This window comes from Myotis brandtii, unplaced genomic scaffold (assembly GCF_000412655.1).
Source record: "Myotis brandtii unplaced genomic scaffold, ASM41265v1 scaffold2720, whole genome shotgun sequence".
Taxonomy (NCBI): domain Eukaryota; kingdom Metazoa; phylum Chordata; class Mammalia; order Chiroptera; family Vespertilionidae; genus Myotis; species Myotis brandtii.
Genome location: NW_005360353.1, coordinates 173,137 through 192,125, shown reverse-complemented (window position 1 = coordinate 192,125; position 18,989 = coordinate 173,137). Strand labels below are relative to the sequence as shown.

General features: G+C 39.9%; 1 protein-coding gene across 2 annotated transcripts in view; it reads right to left on the bottom strand.

Moving 5' to 3' along the window:
* Positions 1-299: 299 nt before the first annotated feature.
* Positions 300-18,989, bottom strand: part of ZKSCAN1 (zinc finger with KRAB and SCAN domains 1) — a 19,098-nt gene continuing 408 nt past the window's right edge. Inside the window, exons 1-6 of one of the 2 annotated variants that reach the window (XM_014541460.1) lie at positions 18,816-18,957; positions 10,727-11,239; positions 9,902-10,055; positions 7,425-7,516; positions 7,021-7,147; positions 300-4,673 (exon numbers count right to left, since the gene is read on the bottom strand). In XM_014541460.1, coding sequence (XP_014396946.1) covers positions 3,781-4,673; positions 7,021-7,147; positions 7,425-7,516; positions 9,902-10,055; positions 10,727-11,152 — 1,692 coding nt within the window. In that variant the 5' untranslated portion in view covers positions 11,153-11,239; positions 18,816-18,957 and the 3' untranslated portion in view covers positions 300-3,780. Of the gene's footprint in view, positions 4,674-7,020; positions 7,148-7,424; positions 7,517-9,901; positions 10,056-10,726; positions 11,240-18,815; positions 18,958-18,989 lie in introns of those variants that run through there. The other variant, XM_005868519.2, reaches the window with a different exon arrangement.

The following is an 18,989-nucleotide window of genomic DNA, read 5'->3' as shown; positions in this document are numbered from 1 at the left end:
TTTTATTTTTATGTTTTTTATTGATTTCAGAGAAGGGAGAGGGAGATAAACATTGATGAGATACATCAATCAGTTGTCTCCTGCATGCACCCTACTGGGGATTGAGCCCACAACCTGAGCATGTGCCCTGACCAGGAATTGAACCGGTGATCTCTTGGTGCATGGGACGCTCAACCAACTGAACCACACAGGCCGGGCTAACTTGTCTCTCTTATTGCATCGACTAACTTCCTCTTCTGATTTGATAAGCATAAACTATGAAGATTTTTTCTCATATTCCCCCTCCTCAGTTCTGTGAATTTTTTTTTGTCTGTAATCACATCAACTTCTTTACTATTCACTCTAAAACTCTGCTTTTTTTGAAATGATGTGTTCTGTCAAATAGAGTAAAATAAAATACATTCTTTGCCTACAGAGAATATACAGAATAGCAACAGGGGCTGAAGGTACAAAACACAGACACTGACATTAAGGTCATATAAAATATATAGAAGTACCCAACACTGACAATTTTTGTAAGAAGTTGTACATTTTGCTATTTCCCCACATTTTTTTCTTCTGTGGATCCTCTGGAGTTAAGATTGAGTGTCCTCTGCAGTGTTTCTGAAATTCATTACAATTGGAACATACTGATGGAATTCATTTTCTGTCCAAAGCAACAAGTGCTATACATGAAAGGTTTCCTCACATATAATATTAATAAAGTTTATTTACAGTGTAAGCTTTCTGATGCTAAGGGCTGAAATGTGATTATAGGCTTTGCCATATTATCACATTCAAGAGGTTTCCTTCTGGAATGAATTCTCTGATGTACACAAGATATGAATTGTCTCACATAACAAACATATTAACCTCTCTGTACATATTTAGCATAGTTTCACTTTTATGCCTTTAATAAAATACTAAGTGCATTCAACAAGATGCCTCATACATCTCTATTCTCAGGCTTTCGCCTTGCCTGCCAGGCCAGAGTAGAAACAAATACCCCATGACTTGAAGAACTTTACTTCTTTTCCTGGCAAAGTTAAGGTATTGTTTTAAGAAGCCCTTCAAAAACTTCCAATAGGTCAACTTACATGCCACTGTTTAAACTATTAATAGGCTTAACCCAGTCAAGAACTTTGAATGACTATCCTGAACACTTATTAGATGTTGTAAGTGTTTTTGACCATAAGCCAATTACAATTTGCTTTGAGCAGCTGATGAATGCAATGCAAATGGTTTTAATCAACAGCTGTAGCCTGTTTTCTTTAGGAAACATCTTCAAGTAGCTGCTTCAAGGAGTGCATCTGCTGAAGATCTGAAGCAACCACAGTGGCTGGCCCACACAGTACAATGTCTCAGAAAAATGGGAATTAAATGTGGGGGCACAGGTTATTTTAATTTTCATTTAAAAAAAATGGCTGAGTTATGTCAGCATGTAGTTCTGGCTAATAAAAAAAGCCAATGAAGAACCAACCAAAGTTCGTTCCCTCTTAAAGAGTAGTCAGTGCTTTGATCAGTATCTGGAGGTAAGCAGCTCACTGCTTTCAGCTGCTTCCCAGCAGCAAGTCTTTGCTCAAAAGCACCAGCGCTTTTCTATGCAACCATCACTGTGGTTCACTGTGAAGAAAATCCTAGAAGCATTTCTTCTATTTTCACTTTACTATAAAACGTTCCTCAGGTATACGTTTCTGGAGTATCTTTTCTATTTTTCTTAAATTGAATGGATAGAAATATTCCTGTCACCAGCTGACTTCTTTGAAGTTTCCCAGGCAACACTGATGAAACTGCTTAGAGACTACAGAGAAACTGTGGTTGGTCCAAGGTATAGAGAGGCGAAAGAATTACTGCTATGCAGATTTTAGTTTGGTCTGGAGCTGAGGCCATAGCTGCCCCCACCTCATTGGCTCCCCATAAAACCATGCTGTCTCATGGGCTCGAGTTGCTGATTAGCAAAATGATGCGTCTTAGTTTTGTTTCTTGATGGAAAATCTCAATCTCTATTGGGGGTCTCCTGTTCCAAGCATAGTCTTCAGGTGTGTTCTTATTCTGTGTCTTAAGTTTCTGCAGAGCTTACAATCTTTTGCATGCTCTCATGAGCAGTCATCTTTACCTGAGTCCCTGATGACTACCTATGTAGTAGCCCCCGATACTTGGGTTTCTTGTATTGTATCTGAAGTCTCTGGCATTGGCTTCCAAGCAGCCAATTGCATCTTCTTGCACAGATAGAAAAGATCCAAATTTTATAACCCCACCTCAGTCTTTAGTGATGAGAAAGAGAAAAGACACTGTGTAGTACAACTCTGATACAACCAACCAAATCTTAGCAATTTGGTGAACTTCTCAGAGCAACTAACACACTTAGTAATGGCCAGCTAATGGTGTCAAATGCTTTTGTGAAGTTTCTGGAAAGTGTGGGAGAAAATGCTTCCTACATCTTCCTTTTTCTGAAAAGCAACAAAAAAATACATAGTCTGAACTATTATTTAAAGTTACAAATGATTCAGAAAGTGCCCAAATCATCAGGTTGTTCAGCAGCTGACTGAAGAAAATTCTGGCTAAGATCTTTGTCATAAAAAGATGTCAAAAAATGGCCTTAGTAAGTTTTTGTCTTTTTCTTAAGATGAGATAATGGAGTCATTTCTGACATTCCATGGTATTTACTCACTAATCCATGTTTAGAAAGTCTATGTAGGTGGCTAAATGTTGCCTTTCTTTTGTTTAGGACAAAAATAGCATAAGACCCTGGAGCTTCAGCATGCCTCAGACTCTGAATGTCCTCTTCAAAAGCTGGGCCGGGCTACCATATTTCAGGTACTCATGATTCACAGGGCTTTATCATAAGTGCCAAAGTCCTGTTAGAAGTCAGGCATAATGAGTGCTCCTTATGTGTTCAGCACTGTGCCCAGTGCTATAAGGATATAAATATATCCCTTGTCAAAGCATCTCTTTTGGGGGGTGATGAAAAATTTCATACATGAAACAATAAAAGATTACAAGACGGTATATAATCAAGTGCTAACTTGTGGAGAAATGCATTTCAGAGTGTGATTAGTGCTTTAGGGATTTCTTCCAGAAGGGAGAGAAGTATTTTGAATCATTGTTGCCATTTCAGTAGAATTTATCTCATAGATGAGGATAAAACCATCTACATTTGTGGCAGTCCTTTGGAACTGGAGACTGGTGCACATACCCTCTCTTTCAGGAAGAGATAGAAATCTTTGGTTTGATACTGATCAGCACAGTCCTAGATTTCTATAGCTTTGGTAGGCTACCAGTGTTCATATATATCTTATATATATAACTAGTTCAAGCAGCATGTCCCAATGTAGTTTTTGTTTTAACTATCCCTCTTTTTTTGAGAAAGAAGGTACAGCAAGATGTTGGCCAACCAGGGCTTGTTTGTAGCAAGCAGCTTTTAACCTAAGTATCATTTTTAGAGAGCCAATTTTAATCTTTCAATTCTGTATCATGGTTGCTGAGAGTCCAATAGCGCCTTAAAGGTATCCTCATTACTGAAAAGCGTGACATTTTGCTGTGTGTGCTTTTATCTCATAAGGAAATATCATGTAGCTTATCCATATGACTAGCTTTTCCCTACAGGGGCTGTATGGAAGAATTATATGCCCACAGACTATGCAAAGGTAGAACACTGCTAATCTAACTATAAGGATCCTTAAAAAGTGTGTGTGTGTGTTTTTAAATCTGTTGAGGATGTTTATTCCCTTCCATGAGCACACATCTCTGAAATAAATTTAGAAACAAAAGGGGGAAATGGCTTGTCAGCAAATTCTCACTTTACACACAGCTTTTCAGGAATGCTCCAAAAGCATCAAGAGAAGCTGGACTGTACTCAGAGGCTCGCTCTCTGGTATGGATTCTGTGATGCAGAGTGAGAGTCGAGCTCCGGGTGAAGGCCTTGCCACACTTAGTGCACTTATAGGGCTTTTCTCGGGTGTGAATTCGCCGATGCAAAATAAGGTATGAGTTTCGGTTGAAAGCTTTTCCACATTCGCTACATTCATAGGGTTTCTCCCCTGTGTGAATTCTCTGATGTTTTGTAAGGTCTGAGCTCTGGCTGAAGGCCTTCCCACACTCGTTACATTCATAAGGTTTCTCTCCAGAGTGAATTCGCTGATGCAGAATGAGATTTGAACTATGACTGAAGGCTTTGCCACACTCATTACATTCATGAGGTTTCTCTCCTGTGTGGATTCTCTGATGCAGGACAAGGTTTGAGTTCAGACTGAAGGCTTTCCCACATTCACTGCATTCATAGGGCTTTTCTCCAGTGTGGATGATTTTATGGCGAATAAGGCTTGAACTCCTTGTGAAGCATTTACCACATTCATCACACCTATGAGACTTTGTTCCAGTTGGAACTTCTTCAGTGGTGTTAAAGTTTGAACTCAGACTGAAGCTTCTTCCCAATCCTTTACCCTTCTCCCTGGGACCTCTCTCTCCTGTGGTTGTTTTTTTTTCCTTGGCTGTAGCTGGCCCTGAATCTTTCTTTTCTTTTCCAGTTTTCTCCTCAGGATTCTTCTGCTGCCTTTCTGCTGTTCTGCCCTGCTGTTCATGTTTTTCTCCAAAATCTTTCTGGATTCTTCCTCTTGTCTCCCTACGTGATGCTGAGTCTTTTGTGATTTCAGCCTTGGAGGTCGACTCCTCATTCTCATTCCTGCTTTCACAACCTGACACAATAAATAGAAAAAACAAATAACACCTTTTTCTTTTTAATCTATAGGTTAATCAAATGACACTGTTTTCCAGGAAGCTCCTACATACCTGCAAAATGACCCCACAGTATTAATCAAAGATAAAATAGAAGAAAAAATATAGAAAACAGGGAATAGAATTGGGGAACAAGAGGGCAGGAAGAGTGGAAAGGACAACAGAGAGAGTGTACAGAGAAGATGGGAGTGAACAGATCTACTGGGGAATGGACAGAGGGACAGAACCAGTTAAGGAAGAAGGGATGAAGAATTAAAGAACATAAGACATTAACAATTCACAGTTCTATTATTTGGTCACCTGATAATTAATTTGAAGAAACAAATAGACATGGAAAAAAATCATGTTCTGTTTCTAATATAAGAATTTATAAAAAAAAAAAAAAAGAATTTATGAGCTTAAAAAGAGAATGGTCAGGTCTTTTCTAGAAAATAAGTGGTATTAGCAGAAATAAAGGAGTATCATTAATAAAGGAAAGTGAAAACATCTCCATTCTGTGAAATTTTTTATCAACAAAGAGATGGTTAATGGGCAAAACAAGGGACTCTGAACTTGGCAGGTTACAAGGACATTTAGACACAGGAAATAAGTTTCTCTCCATCAGGGAGAACAGCATAGAGCATACAGAGATGAAGGTGAAGAAGTTGGTTGGGGCATTGGTAAACATAATTAAAACCTTCACTGAAAGAGAATAGAAGAGAAAATAAAAACAATTCCAGAGATACCCATGAAGGAGACACCAGAAGACGACAAAACTTTATTAATGCAGGGCTGATCCTCTCACTTTAGCAATCAGCATATGAGGACATTGGAATATTCTTATTGTAGACTGCTGTATTCATTTTGTTTTAAGTAGAGATTAAAAATTGTTCAATAAAGGTATATTTTATATATGTTTATATATATCCCAATTCTATTTTTTTATTTGGCCTTAAGAAACTTGTCCAAGAAGGTCTGTACTATCCCAGACAGGCCCTTGAATGCAACTCCTGAGAGAGCCGAATAATATTTAACTCCTGACTTTAGTGAAGAAATTGCCATAAATACTAAACCAATCATAAGAAAGAGGAAATTGACTACTTCTTTTGAATTCCAAGCCAAGGTCCTCAACTATCTGGATTGAACCCAATTTTTTAAAAAAAGTTATCTTGGAATAGGTAATATCCAGCTTATAAACATGGATCAGTTCTTTGCCTTAATTTTCACCTAATCCAAAGAGTAAGTACCAAGAAACCATAAACCCATTTTTCCTGATGGTTCAAAGCAAACGTTTAGGTTTCATAGTAACATCCTTTCTTTATGAAGTTTCCCCTCATTTGCCCTCCCCGGGTAGAAGCCTCACGTGGACTTCCTATGATAGGAATTATTTGAGAGCTCCTCTGCAGTCCTGTCTCTCAGCAGAGACAAATGGGAATGTATGTCAACTGTGTCTCTTTGTCTTATATTGATTGATGCCTTAGAACTTCTTTGTCTTAACTATACACTAGGAGTGGGGAACGTCCAACCCATGGGCCATCTAAGGCCTAGAAAATCATTTGATCTGGCCCTGCCAAGGCATTAGGGGTGAGTTAATGAAATGTTTGACCAAATATAGCAAGCTAATTTTTAAGTTGGTAATTTTGTATGGCCTGCAAATGATGTTATAAACATCCAAATTGCCCTTGGCAGAAAAACAGTTCCCCACCCCTGCTATATACCTAGGGACCAGAGCTCTTCATAGATTACTATTAGGTTTGGAAATTGGGAACCGTGATCAAAAGGGAGGTATAGATGTAAGTTCATAGAATTATGCAAAGCTGTCACAGAGCATGGTTCACAGGATAAAGAAGACAGAAAGCCCACAGAAGGATGCTTGCTTGGTAGGTTTAGGAACATGGTCCCAAGTTAGGATTAGAACCAATGATCAGTTCTCACTTGGCCCTCTACACTAGAAAATACAGATGCTCCCCCAATAGAGGTGCCTAAGTTGTAACCCACAGGGAAGTGGAGCAAAATCCTCCCAGGTAACAAAGTGATGGAAGAAGTGAGGACTCAGAACACAAGAATATTTCTGATTTCAAACAGCAAAAATGACGTAGAGGTAAAAAAATAAATAAATAAAATCTACTTGTAATCAGGGAGTCAGTCACAGTACCAGGCTTTGGAGTTAAATGAACATAAATGTTCCCATTCTCTACCTGGTCTGAAGAAATGGGCTCAGTAGTCTCTAAATCCTTGTCAACACTCAATTGAACATGTCAGAGATCCCACAACTAACAAAGAGAGGCAAAACAATCTTATCAGACAATAATCCTGCATTATTCTTACCCTGGGAAAACACGTTCCCATAATTCTCCTGCCTGTTGTCCCTATTGAGATTCCTCCGAGCCAGGTTCTGACATCCCCACTCCTCCAGGATGAGGGACACAGCCATGTCCTCGATCTTCACCATCGCCTGAAATATGAGATCCCCACACTCAGTTCCCCCAAAGCTCAGGGATAAACCCACTACCCAAACCTGGAGTTAGGGACAGAATTGACTACAAACCTACAGGGTGCTGGGAAAGAAAAGGTGACGGTGCCAGGCTCTGGTGGATTGATGGGTGAGTGGGTCTACTCTGTGGGCAGGACATCAAGAATTGAGTGTCCTGGGTGGAGACTGTTACAAAGATCTCCAGGAAGAGAGGCAGATATGAGGGTCTCAGAGGAGGGCAGAGGGGCCCATGGCTCACCTGGGAATCTGCCGTGAATAGTGCAGAAGCCATTGTTTGGTCTCTGGGACTCCCCTCGTGATGAGGGGCAGGAACGTGGGTGGCAGGGAGAGCTGAGGGAGGAAAAAGGAGCTATGAGTAAAACCAGCTCTGCTCTGGGCCCAGGGCTCTCTTTTTCCTGCACCAGCATGTTCAATGTTCAACTACAGAATAGAGAATTAAAAAAGAAAAAGCATGACTTCTGTTTTCTCAAGACTTCTACTCTTAAGCTGGATAAGGAATAATGTAAAAGGAACCTTAAAATCACTTGGTCCAACCCTATGTTTTAAAGAAGGGGAAACTGAGGCCCTGAGAGGTCAAATAACTTGTCTAAAGTCACACAATTAAGAATGTCAGAGCCAGATCTAGAATCCAGGTTCCTATTCTCAGCTACAGAACTGAATAACATTTAGCCCATGATTCAAGCCTAGCTCAAAATTTCATTTTCTCAGCTAGCCGGCATGGCTCAGTGGTTGAGTGTCAACTTATGAACCAGGAGGTCACGGTTCAATTTCTAGTCAGGGCACATGTCTGGGTTGTGGGCTTGGTGCCCAGTACGGGTGGGCAGGAGGCAACTGATCAACGATTCTCTCTCATCATTGACGTTTTTCTTTTCTTTTTAATATATTTTTATTAATTTGAGAGGAAGGGAGAAGGGGAGAGAGATAAAAACTTCATTGATGAGAGAGAATCATTGATTGGCTGCTTCCTGCACACCCCACACTGGGGATGGAGCCTGCAACCTGGGCATGTGCCCTGACCGGGAATCGAACCCGGGACCCTTCAGTCCGTAGGCCGACGCTCTATCCACTGAGCCACACTGGCCGGACATCATTGATGTTTCTAGCTCTCTCTCCCTCTCCTTTCCTCTCGGAAATCAATAAATATCTATTAAATAATTTTATTTTTTATTTTTTTTTATTTTCTCCAGTCCAAGGAACAAATAACAGGACATCAGAATCCCATTTAGTTGTAAAAAAACACAAGGTAGGAAGGGGCTTCCTACTTCTGGGTAAGTTTTGCCATTTTTTGTCCCTCTACATTTTTCCCTCACTTATCCAGTTTTTTGATAAAATGTAGATATGGTTCAAACGTTAATGAGACATTTATAAGTATATAAAGGTAGGGGTTGACATTCATCTAATAAAAGATATTTAATATGTCATATACTAACTGCAATGGGTAAAAACAATTAGAAAAATTTTAAACTGCAATATTAAAATCCTCCCTTGCCAAGTAATATTAGAGAAATGAATTTGAAACTGAATTATTAAATTGTTTTCAGGAGGTACAATAATAAAATAAGCTAAAGCAAAATGTATGAAAGATTAAATAACTAGCACTATAGCCTTCCAGGAGCTAGGAAACACTCTGGAAGATGAAGAGCACAAAGAAGAAATTGAGAATAAATGTATATGCCTCAATTTGTTAAAGAACTATTTACTAAATAACAACTGGATGTACCAGGGTCTCTAACACTGTTGCTCTGGTAGCCTGAAGGTCTGATTTGGAACTTAAAATCATGACTACCCTCTTCAATTTCCTGATTTCGCCCCCTGTATAGTGTGGAGACCTTATATACCCTAGAACAGTGGTCAGCAAACTCATTAGTCAACAGAGCCAAATATCAACAGTACAACAATTGAAATTTCTTTAGCCAGCCAAATTTTTTAAACTTAAACTATATAGGTAGGTACATTGTTATTAACTTAATTACGGTACTCCTAAGGCTTAGGAAGAGCCACACTCAAGGGGCCAAAGAGCCGCATGTGGCTCGCTAGTTGCAGTTTGCCGACCACGGCCCTAGAAGGTCATAGGTGGACAGTGGTGGGTTAAATATCACAGTGTATTGTTTTACATGGACTTCTCCAGCATATGAATGCTGGCTACCCTCCAGAATGCATAAAAAAAATTATTTAAGCTCTAATAATTAAAATAATTTTTATTTATATGACCCTGAAATGATGCTTTTCCTGTTTCTCCACGAAAAATAAATGTTTTCCATCTTTTCCTATTGTTTGAAAATTCTAAAAGTAATCTAGAAAGAGTAATGTATACAATGTTTTTATACATTTTTTAAATGAAATGAATTTTAAAATTGACTCTTTATAAAATAATTTATGATGTACTATAGTGTTTCAAAACCAGGCTGAAAGTATACTATCTCTTCCCAGCACTTTCCAGTAAGAAAAAATCTGTTAGACATCAGAATGCTAACAATTCAAGAAGCAATGTAATATCTACCCAAGTTCATTATGCACATTTCATCTACTTCCCTAGTAACATTATTTAACTCCTGGGATTAGTCTGTAAATTGTATTTCCCCTAATATTTAGTAATAACAATAATGTATAATAATAAAAACATGCTTCTTTATTACAGGAACTTAGCAACACAGAGAGGACACACCCATCCTGAATAGTTTGTTTCTTTTCCCCATAAGAAACCTAGTTTCTTACCCCGTGATTGTAAGAGGCGGGGTTTCCGAGATGAATGCTTGAAATGGGACTGGGTGGCCTCATGATGAAGGTCAAAGCTCGAGGACTCCTGAATAGGATCCAGAGGCACCATCCCCCTTGCGAGCATCTCAGGTCCATGCACTTGACCTGGGACCTGAGAACAAACAGGTTAGGCTTGAGGGTAAATCACTTTTTAATGAGTACTTTAAATGAGCAAAAAGAACGTAAGTATACCAGGATGTAAGGGAGATAAGGCCAGAATACTTTTTAATATTCAAGCAAAACAAGGAGAATAACCACTAGACTACTAAACAAGCTTATATTAGTAGCCTGTATATTAGTTTATTTTATATATATGACATGATATATATACCTTTTATATATATTATATAAGTAGTATCTTATCTATTATATAAAAGCCTATAGTTATCACACCATCATGCCATAATGACCAATCAGTAGGAGCCTGTGTGTGCGGGTGGGAGGGGCTGCATGTGTGGTGAGGCGTGCCCCAGGTGGGTGGGGACTTGACTCTGGAGGACCTGACCAGAGGCGCGGGTGGGGTTCTGGGTCCCATCGGGGTGGCGGACGGGTTTCTGAGTCCTGCCTCCCGCGGCGGCCGCAGGACTCTTTCTGGGTCCCGCCGAGCAGCGGGACTCTGGGTCCTGGGTCTCATGCAATTTCGCACGCTGGGCCCCTAGTATATTAATACTAATACTAGTCTAATACTAAGACTACTACTATTAGCTTTAAATCAGTAACTTTCTCTTTGCTCCAGTCTCAAAGTCCATGTGTTCCTCACACCTAAGTTTCACCTCTTCTCACCTGCTGTCCTGATAAATCAAGCTCCAAATCTTCCAGAAGGGTCACAGCCTCCTCCCCACTATCGGGACGGTATTCCTGCAGCCAGGCTTGAAGCTCCTTGGGCAGGATGGAAAGAAACTGCTCTAGCACCAGCAGCTCCAGAATCTGCTCCTTGGTGTTTATCTCTGGTCGAAGCCACTGATGACAAAGTTCCTTCAGTCGACTCAGAGCCTCTCGAGGCCCAAAAGTGTTCTGATAACAGAAGTGCCTGAAACGTTGGCGGAAGATCTCTGGGTCAGGAGGAGGAGTCTCCTGCAGGCTGGAATCCTGCCCCCACATGTGTTCTTCCTCATCTTCCTCTTCTACCTTCACTATTACGATACCATCCTTCTCTTGGGCAGCCTGGGGGGACAGACCAGTAGCTTCCCTTGATTCAGCAGTCATCATTCAGGCTCAGAGAACTGACTTGATCCAAATAAAGTCTGTCCTTTCTGTCCTTGAAAATGTTCTCTGATATCTGTTTCTGTATGATTCCTGAAGTATTAAAAAAAGTGATTAGTATCTTTATGAAAAGTGGCCTGTGCTACTAACACTTCATTCAAGACACGAAAAAAGCCTCCAGAGCCACACTGTTTTGACTACCACTTTATACATTAAGATTTGCCTCCAATGGGCAAATTCCACCCTAAGCATCTTATCTCCAGGGGAACAGCAGGTTATGACATCATACCTTTACAGTGCTTAACCCAGTGAGAGCTGAATGTCAACAGGGTACAGGCAAGAGACTTCAAGCAGTACACACATAATCTTTTTTCATTTTTTATTTTTGTTGATTTCAGAGAGGAAGGGAGAGGGAGATAGAAACATCAATGATGAGAGAGAATCACCGATTGGCTGCCTCCTGCATGCCCACACTAGGGATCGAGCCCACAACACAGGCATGCACCCTGACCGGAAATTGAACTGTGACCTCCTGGTTCAACCACTGAGCCATGCTGGCCGGGCCACACAGTCTTATTTCATCCCACAGCAATCCTACCAGGTAGGAACAACTGCTAGTACCATTTACAGATGACATGGCTCAGGCTCAGATAATTTAACTAATTTGCTCAGCAGTAGCTACCTACCTAGTGGAGTCAACAGTCACACCAAATCCGAAGCCCCAGAATTGCTAATCCACCATCCAACTGTTTCTATTGTTTTTTTGGGGGGTACTGTGTGGTCATTCTACAGGGAAGAGTGGGAGCCTTCTCCTCCCCAACACAGGGGGCTGTTAAGGTGCCCTCATTTACTTGCTCACTTTTAGATATTATGATTTTTCCCAGTTTACCTGACATCAGTTCGTAGAATAATGGATTATTTTACCTAGCTTAAAAGAGACAAGCATGGGGACTTGGGAAGTGTGTGAAGGGGTCAAATGGTACAAAGTTCTGGTTATAAATTAAATAACCAGAACTGGGGGTGTAACGTACAGCATGGTGACTACAGTTAGTAATACTGTATTGCATATTTGAAAGTTGCTGAGAGTAGATCTTAAAAATCCTTATTACAATAAAATTTTTGTTTAACTATGGTGAACAGATGTTAACGAGACTTACTGTGGTGGTCATTTCACAATAAATACAAATACTGAGTCTTTATGTTGTACATTTGAAACTAATATGATGTTATATGTCAATTATATCTCAAAAAAGAGAGAAGCATTGATCTAAATCAAACAAGGAGTTAACCAATCAGTGAGAAAACAGCTGCTTAAAAAAAAAGGATATAAGGAAAGAACTACTATGAGGACAGATGTATGCTGGAAAACATACATTGTTATGTAATTTTAACAGCCAAAAATGACTAATTATCCTTATTACCTAGTCATTTAAAAAACTTGGAAATATTTTCTAATCTGTTTAAAAATCTCCCAAATGAGGAATTTTAGTAGGTCTTAAACCTGTTTGTTAAAAATATAAAAAAACCTTTGATTAGTTTGTAGGAACAGATGATTTAAGGTCATGGAAAATGGAAAAGTACTAGCTAAATTTCAACAACAAAAATTTAGCATGGTTGGTGGGTATATTACTAAACAGTCAGTTGACAATGTGTTCCTTCCATCTGAATTGACAAATCTTTGTGAAGTATCTTTTTCACCTCTACAACTATCATAAGTAGGCATCAAATTCAAGTTTTAGAGACAGCATCCAATTTCTGTATCACAATTATTTAAGCCAAGAGTTGAAAACTAATGAAGCATTTTAAATTACATGGCTCTCATTAAAAAATTATTAGTAATTTTGGTAGCAAAGGTACATCTAAAGCACAAGTTATTTTTAAAGAGCACTATTTAATGTATTTTTAATTATACAAAATATTGGTGTAATAGTACATGTATATAATTTTTAGTTTTTAATTGGTAGGAATGTGTGATCATAAAAGTTTGGAGATGACTGCTCTAATCACAAAGAACATGATTTTAATCTGAGATCACAAGATTAGTGTTTCTCATTTTTTTGTCCTTAATGAAAAACAAAAATCCTTATTAAACTAGTAGTCTATAATAACAATAAAGAATATTACAAGAAGAAGAAGAAAAAAGAATATTACATTAAAAAAAGGCTTTCTAGCTCTAACCGGTTTGGCTCAGCGGATAGAGCGTCAGCCTGCGGACTCAAGGGTCCCGGGTTCGATTCCGGTCAAGGGCATGTACCTTGGTTGTGGGCACATCCCCAGTGGGGGGTGTGCAGGAGGTAGCTGATTGATGTTTCTCTCTCATCGATGTTTCTAACTCTCGATCCCTCTCCCTTCCTCTCTGTAAAAAAAAATCAATAAAATATGTCTAAAAAAAAAAAAAAGGCTTTCTAGCCCTAACCGGTTTGGCTCAGTGGATAGAGCGTCAGCCTGCAGACTCAAGGGTCCCGGGTTCAATTCCGGTCAAGGGCATGTACCTTGGTTGTGGGCACATCCCCAGTGGGGGGTGTGCAGGAGGTAGCTGATTGATGTTTCTCTCTCATCGATGTTTCTAACTCTCGATCCCTCTCCCTTCCTCTCTGTAAAAAATCAATAAAATATATATTTTTAAAAAAGGCTTTCTATTTAAAGGAAGTGGGGGAACTAAGTAATTTCTCCAATGACATTAAACTAGTAAAAAGTCCTATTGTAAACTTTCCCTTCTTCTAGCCCTTCCCTTTAATACCTTCAGACCTGTTCTGTACCTCACCCTCCTTGCTGTAGTAAATATTTTGTTTTTCAACTTTGGAGCAGTTTTCCCAATAAAGTCCTTAGAGCTATAATTACTCAGTTTCCTAAACATTTCTGCCTATCCGCAATATTCAAGGTGTCCTATTAAACTGAGGAGAATAGAAGGATGAGAAGCACTAGTCCTCTTTTTACACAAATAATTACAGTACAAAGTAGAATGTGCTAACTGTTCTAACGAGGTTTCAGCAGGAGTGCAATTGAGCCCTGAGAAGTAACTTACCTGATGCATTAACAAGGCAGCTTCCAGGAAGAGGCCCACCCCCCTGGGAGCTGGGGGCATCAGAATAGCCAAGACCCCTAAAGACTGCTATAGGGAAAGGCAGAGAGTAAGTAGTTCAAGAGATCATCCCTTTGGCTAGCTTAACCCAACTGGAGGATAAATAATTCCTGTAAGTCTTAGTTTCTTTTTATTCTGAAAAGTCAAAAGAAAGAATATCTTCCTGCTATATATCTCTTACAATTATTTTCCACCATCCTAATTCAAGCTCTTTATGTCCTACCTCATCTAGTGCCATAGCCCCATACAGTTTCTCTAGCTTCAATTTCTCCCTGTTCCAATTTGAACACCAAGACCAACACAGTACTGCCAGAGTATGCTTCTGATCATTACCTCCTTCCCCTCAAATACACCACGTTGTACTTTTCTATTCTTACCTTACTACTTTTCTTAGTAGTGATCCCCTATATTTCAGCCTCTTTGGCCCATTAATGTCCCCTAAGCATAGGTGTGATTTTTAATTTCCTACCATATCAACTTTATTGGTCAAATTTTTATGCACCTTGCAAGATGTATAATGTCTCCTGACATTCCAAATTAAATATCTTCCTCCTTTGAACATCCTTAGAACTTTCTTTGTTATTATTCAAGGCACTTACTTATTTTCTCCTTGTATTATCATTATTGGGTTGCAGTTCCTATCTCCACTTCCCAACTAAAATGTAAGCTCCTCAGGAGAGGGAGTCTTGTCTTCTTTGTACTCATCTCCTCACCTGGCAGAGTTGAATTCTGTTAAGCTGAATAGACGAAATAAGAACTACTCAAGCTATTACAGTCCCTGCCATCTTCATATTGTCTTTAGTGGCAATTATGATCATATATTCTACTAATATCTCAATCACTCGGGCTCAGAATCTCACCTTGCTTGACTCCTCTCTTCTTACATGCATTCTGTCTCCAAGCACCAGGGGAAGCAATTCTTTGTTCACACTTATTTTTCTAACTAGTTCCATGAAATCCAGCGTCCTCTCTTTGGTTCACTGACTTCATTTTCTCCCAATGATTCCCCCACCTCCTACCCTCTGGATTATTCTTCCTAAAACTTATAGCCTTGCAGTCAACAACTTCCAGTACCTGATCCGTTTCCCCTTAAGCTTCATTTCCTAACCATTTCTCCCCCTCTCTGCATGAAACTTTTCCATCTAGCAAAATGAGTTTATTCAGTCTTTCCTAAATATGCCTTGTAATTTGACTGCCATCCTCTCCTCACATCATACTCAATGCCTACTTATCATCAGATCTAAGCTAAAATGCCCTTTCCCCTCATCGCTGTCCAATTCAAGAAGCCACTAGTAGGCGTAATAGTAAGAGCCAATATTTATTGAGTGCTTTCTAGGTAATAGGTATTATATTAAGCATTTCACACAACAATCTTAGGAGGTGGGTACAATTATCATCTCATTTCATAATGACAAAATTAAGGTTTACTGCTGTTCTTTAAAAATATATATTTTATTGATTTCAGAGAGCAAAGGAGAGAGGGAGAGAGAGACATTGAGAAACATCAATGAGAATCATTGATCAGCTGCCTCCTGCATGCTCCCTACTGGGGATCAAGCCTGCAACCCGGGCATGTGCCCTGACCGAGAATCAAACCGTAACCTCCTGGTTTATAGGTCCATGCTCAACCACCGCCATGCTGGCTGGGCAACTACTGTTAAATAACATACCCAAGGTCACACAGCAATTGGAAAGGGAGAACCAGGATTTGAAATTAGGTCTGTGGGACTCCTCAGTTCAAACTCTAACCATGGTTTATAGGTCCATGCTCAACCACCGCCATGCTGGCCGGGCAACTACTGTTAAATAACATACCCAAAGGGAGAACCAGGATTTGAAATTAGGTCTGTGGAACTCCTCAGTTCAAACTAACCATTAGCCAGTTTGGCTCAGTGGATAGAGCATTGACTTGCTGACTGAAGGGTCCCAAGTTCGATTCCGGTCAAGGGCACATGCCTTAGTTGTGGGCTCAATCCCCAGTAGGGGGAGCATGCAGGAGGCAGCTGATCAATGACTCTCTCTCATCATTGATGTTTCTATCTCTCTCTCCTCTGAAATCAATACAAATGTATATAAAAACAAAACAACTCTAATCATCATACCAAACTCACTCTGTCCCAACATGGGGTGAGGAAGGGCTTCTGTGCACATACAGATTCTGAAGGTGCCTATGAAGGATGACCACTCAGGAATGGGCTTCGTTTGACACCCACAGTTCTCACTAGAGAGCTGTGCAACTAAGGAGACACCGAATATGTAAATGGGAATTATCTAAAATCAAGTGGGTAGGGCCTTCAACAGGTTAACTGAGCAGAACTAGCCTAGCAATCAGCAATCTTTTTATGAAAATTCTATACTGTCTTAGCCATAAAAAGAATAAAGGAAAGGAACCTTGATTTGTATTCACACCTGGGCCAGAGTTTTAAAGAGTAGGATAGTCTGAGTCAGTGGGACTTAACGGGAAGATACTCTGAAGAAGTGAGACCTAAAGGGACAGACATGAGGGCATAGGCACATTCCTTCTTCCCCCAATTTCAACAGTTCCTCTCCCCTATCTCCCACTCTGGGCAAGAGAAAAGTCACAACAGCAGAAGGGCTGGGTTTTATTTTAGTTTTCCCAGATGATGTGAGCACACAGCTTTTCTCCTCTAAACTACCTGGCGCTGTTTTTTTATTTCTGTAATTCTTCACGCCTTCTGTCCTCAACTGGACTATTGTTAAGGATAGACTTCTTTGTACCTATTAGACCACTTAGTAAGATTCCTTGCAAGCATTAGTTTTTTAAAAAAATACTTCATTGAATTGACATTACTTTTTTTTTTGCCCATTCATACACAATTCAATGTTATCCTCAAATTGGCTACTTGGAAGTTTCATGAAGTTGCTCTACCACTTACCAGCTGGTGATTTTAAGCAAATTAATCTATGCGTGTTTCTTCACTTGTATAGTGGGGATAAACAGTATTTGCTTCATAGAGTTGTGAGGATTAAATGAGTTAACATATGTAAAGCACTTAAAAGAGTGTCTGGCATTTAGTAGACACTAGAGAAGTATTTTAACTTTTTCCAATAAACTTAAGAGATGTAATTTATACTTTCCAATTTTCAGCCTACTTAAAAGATTAAGCAATGGGAGAAGTCCCATAGTGAAAGCAGCACAGGTTGAAACACCTGAATTCTAGTCTCTCACAAATAAGTTACGCATCCCTGAGTTATTTCATCTCTGGCATTCAGTATCCTTATCTGTTAAATTGGGGGAAGATGGGAACTGGGAGGAGAATACTACCTCTGGGGTCCGTCTGAGCTGAAGAACATTCTGACATTCTATCCGATTTAGATAAGATTACCCCCAGCAACTAGTTCTCATCAAGGATAAATACAAACGATTTTCTTACAAAAAGGGCTTGGAGTTACAAGTTCACTTTATTCCACAGGTTATTTTTTAAACAGGCCATTATTTTTTTCAGGGTGTATTGTAGTCGTCAACGTTTAAACAAACTGCCCTCCTCTCATTTTTCAAAACAGAGCTATAAACCGTTTAAAATATAAAAAAGGTACCTTTCAAAGACAGCTAGCTACACAAAGAACAGTGATACTACCTCTGAATGAAAAGGTAAGATTTAACACTGTGTATTTAGATGCAATATAAAGTTAGAAAAAAATCTAAATGCTTAAATCAAGTAGAGAATAAGCAAAAGCCTATGATATTAAGTAGCTAGTTTGTATTTTAAGACTGGTGAAAACTGCCTGAAATAATGAACAAGAATATTGCATAGCAATTCAGAGTCAATACAACTTGGAAAAAACCTCCTGGAGCACATTGTCCTCACGGTTCCCTATGTAATAAAGCTATTTCATTTGGCCAGCACATACAGTCACAGAGCTTTGTTGATCGGGTTACAATTAATTCTCCACAATTCAACAAGTATTTATTGACCACCTCCAAATCTGCCTAGCACTGGCCTGCACAAGAAATGCTTTCTTTGGTCTCAGGCCATGTAACAGCCACTCTCTGTAATGACAGTATGGTATTGTGTACTGTTGGCACTGCAGGGAGGGAAGAAGAAGGGAGAGCGCAGTCAGGGTGAATTGTCGCTGAAATTTTTCAATTACATCGACTACATGAAATTTCAAAATTGGCTCTTTTAAGAAAACCTAGTTAATTTTATTAATGACAAAACTGAGAGTTGGCGAAATGTCTTATCCAAGGTCACTCAGGTAATCAGTCTTCTAATGACACGGTGAAATTTCCACCAATTCTCTTCACTCTCACTCACGCCAAGTCAAGCAGAGTAGCTTCCCAGAACCGGAAAATACACCCAATCTTCCTGACAGCTGATTTCTAAAGCCATCAAAATATTCCATAAAGCTGGAAGGAGCGGGATGTCTATCACCTCTCCTACAGCCGAGTCACTTCTTCACCCCCTGGACTAAGCTCCAGCTACTCTGTAACCACCGATCAGGGAGGGGTGGAGTGAGGAGCGGTGATCTGGAGACATGAAGGCTGCACTTCAAAACGTGCCCATGTCTCGCCTGCCGCATTTCCCCCTGAAGGTCCTGAAGGACCCCGAAAAAAAAAAATCTCACTGGACTCAAAGCAAATGATGGCGAAGGGAGAGCAGGAAAATCAGACTGGAGTCGCGGGTTCGCCCGCGACCCTGTTCTCCGAAACGTCAAACCACCACGTAGACACGGTGGGCGAGGGGCCCCGAAAGGGTCCGCGGCCGGCTTCTCCCCAGTCCCCGAGCTCCCCTGGCCACT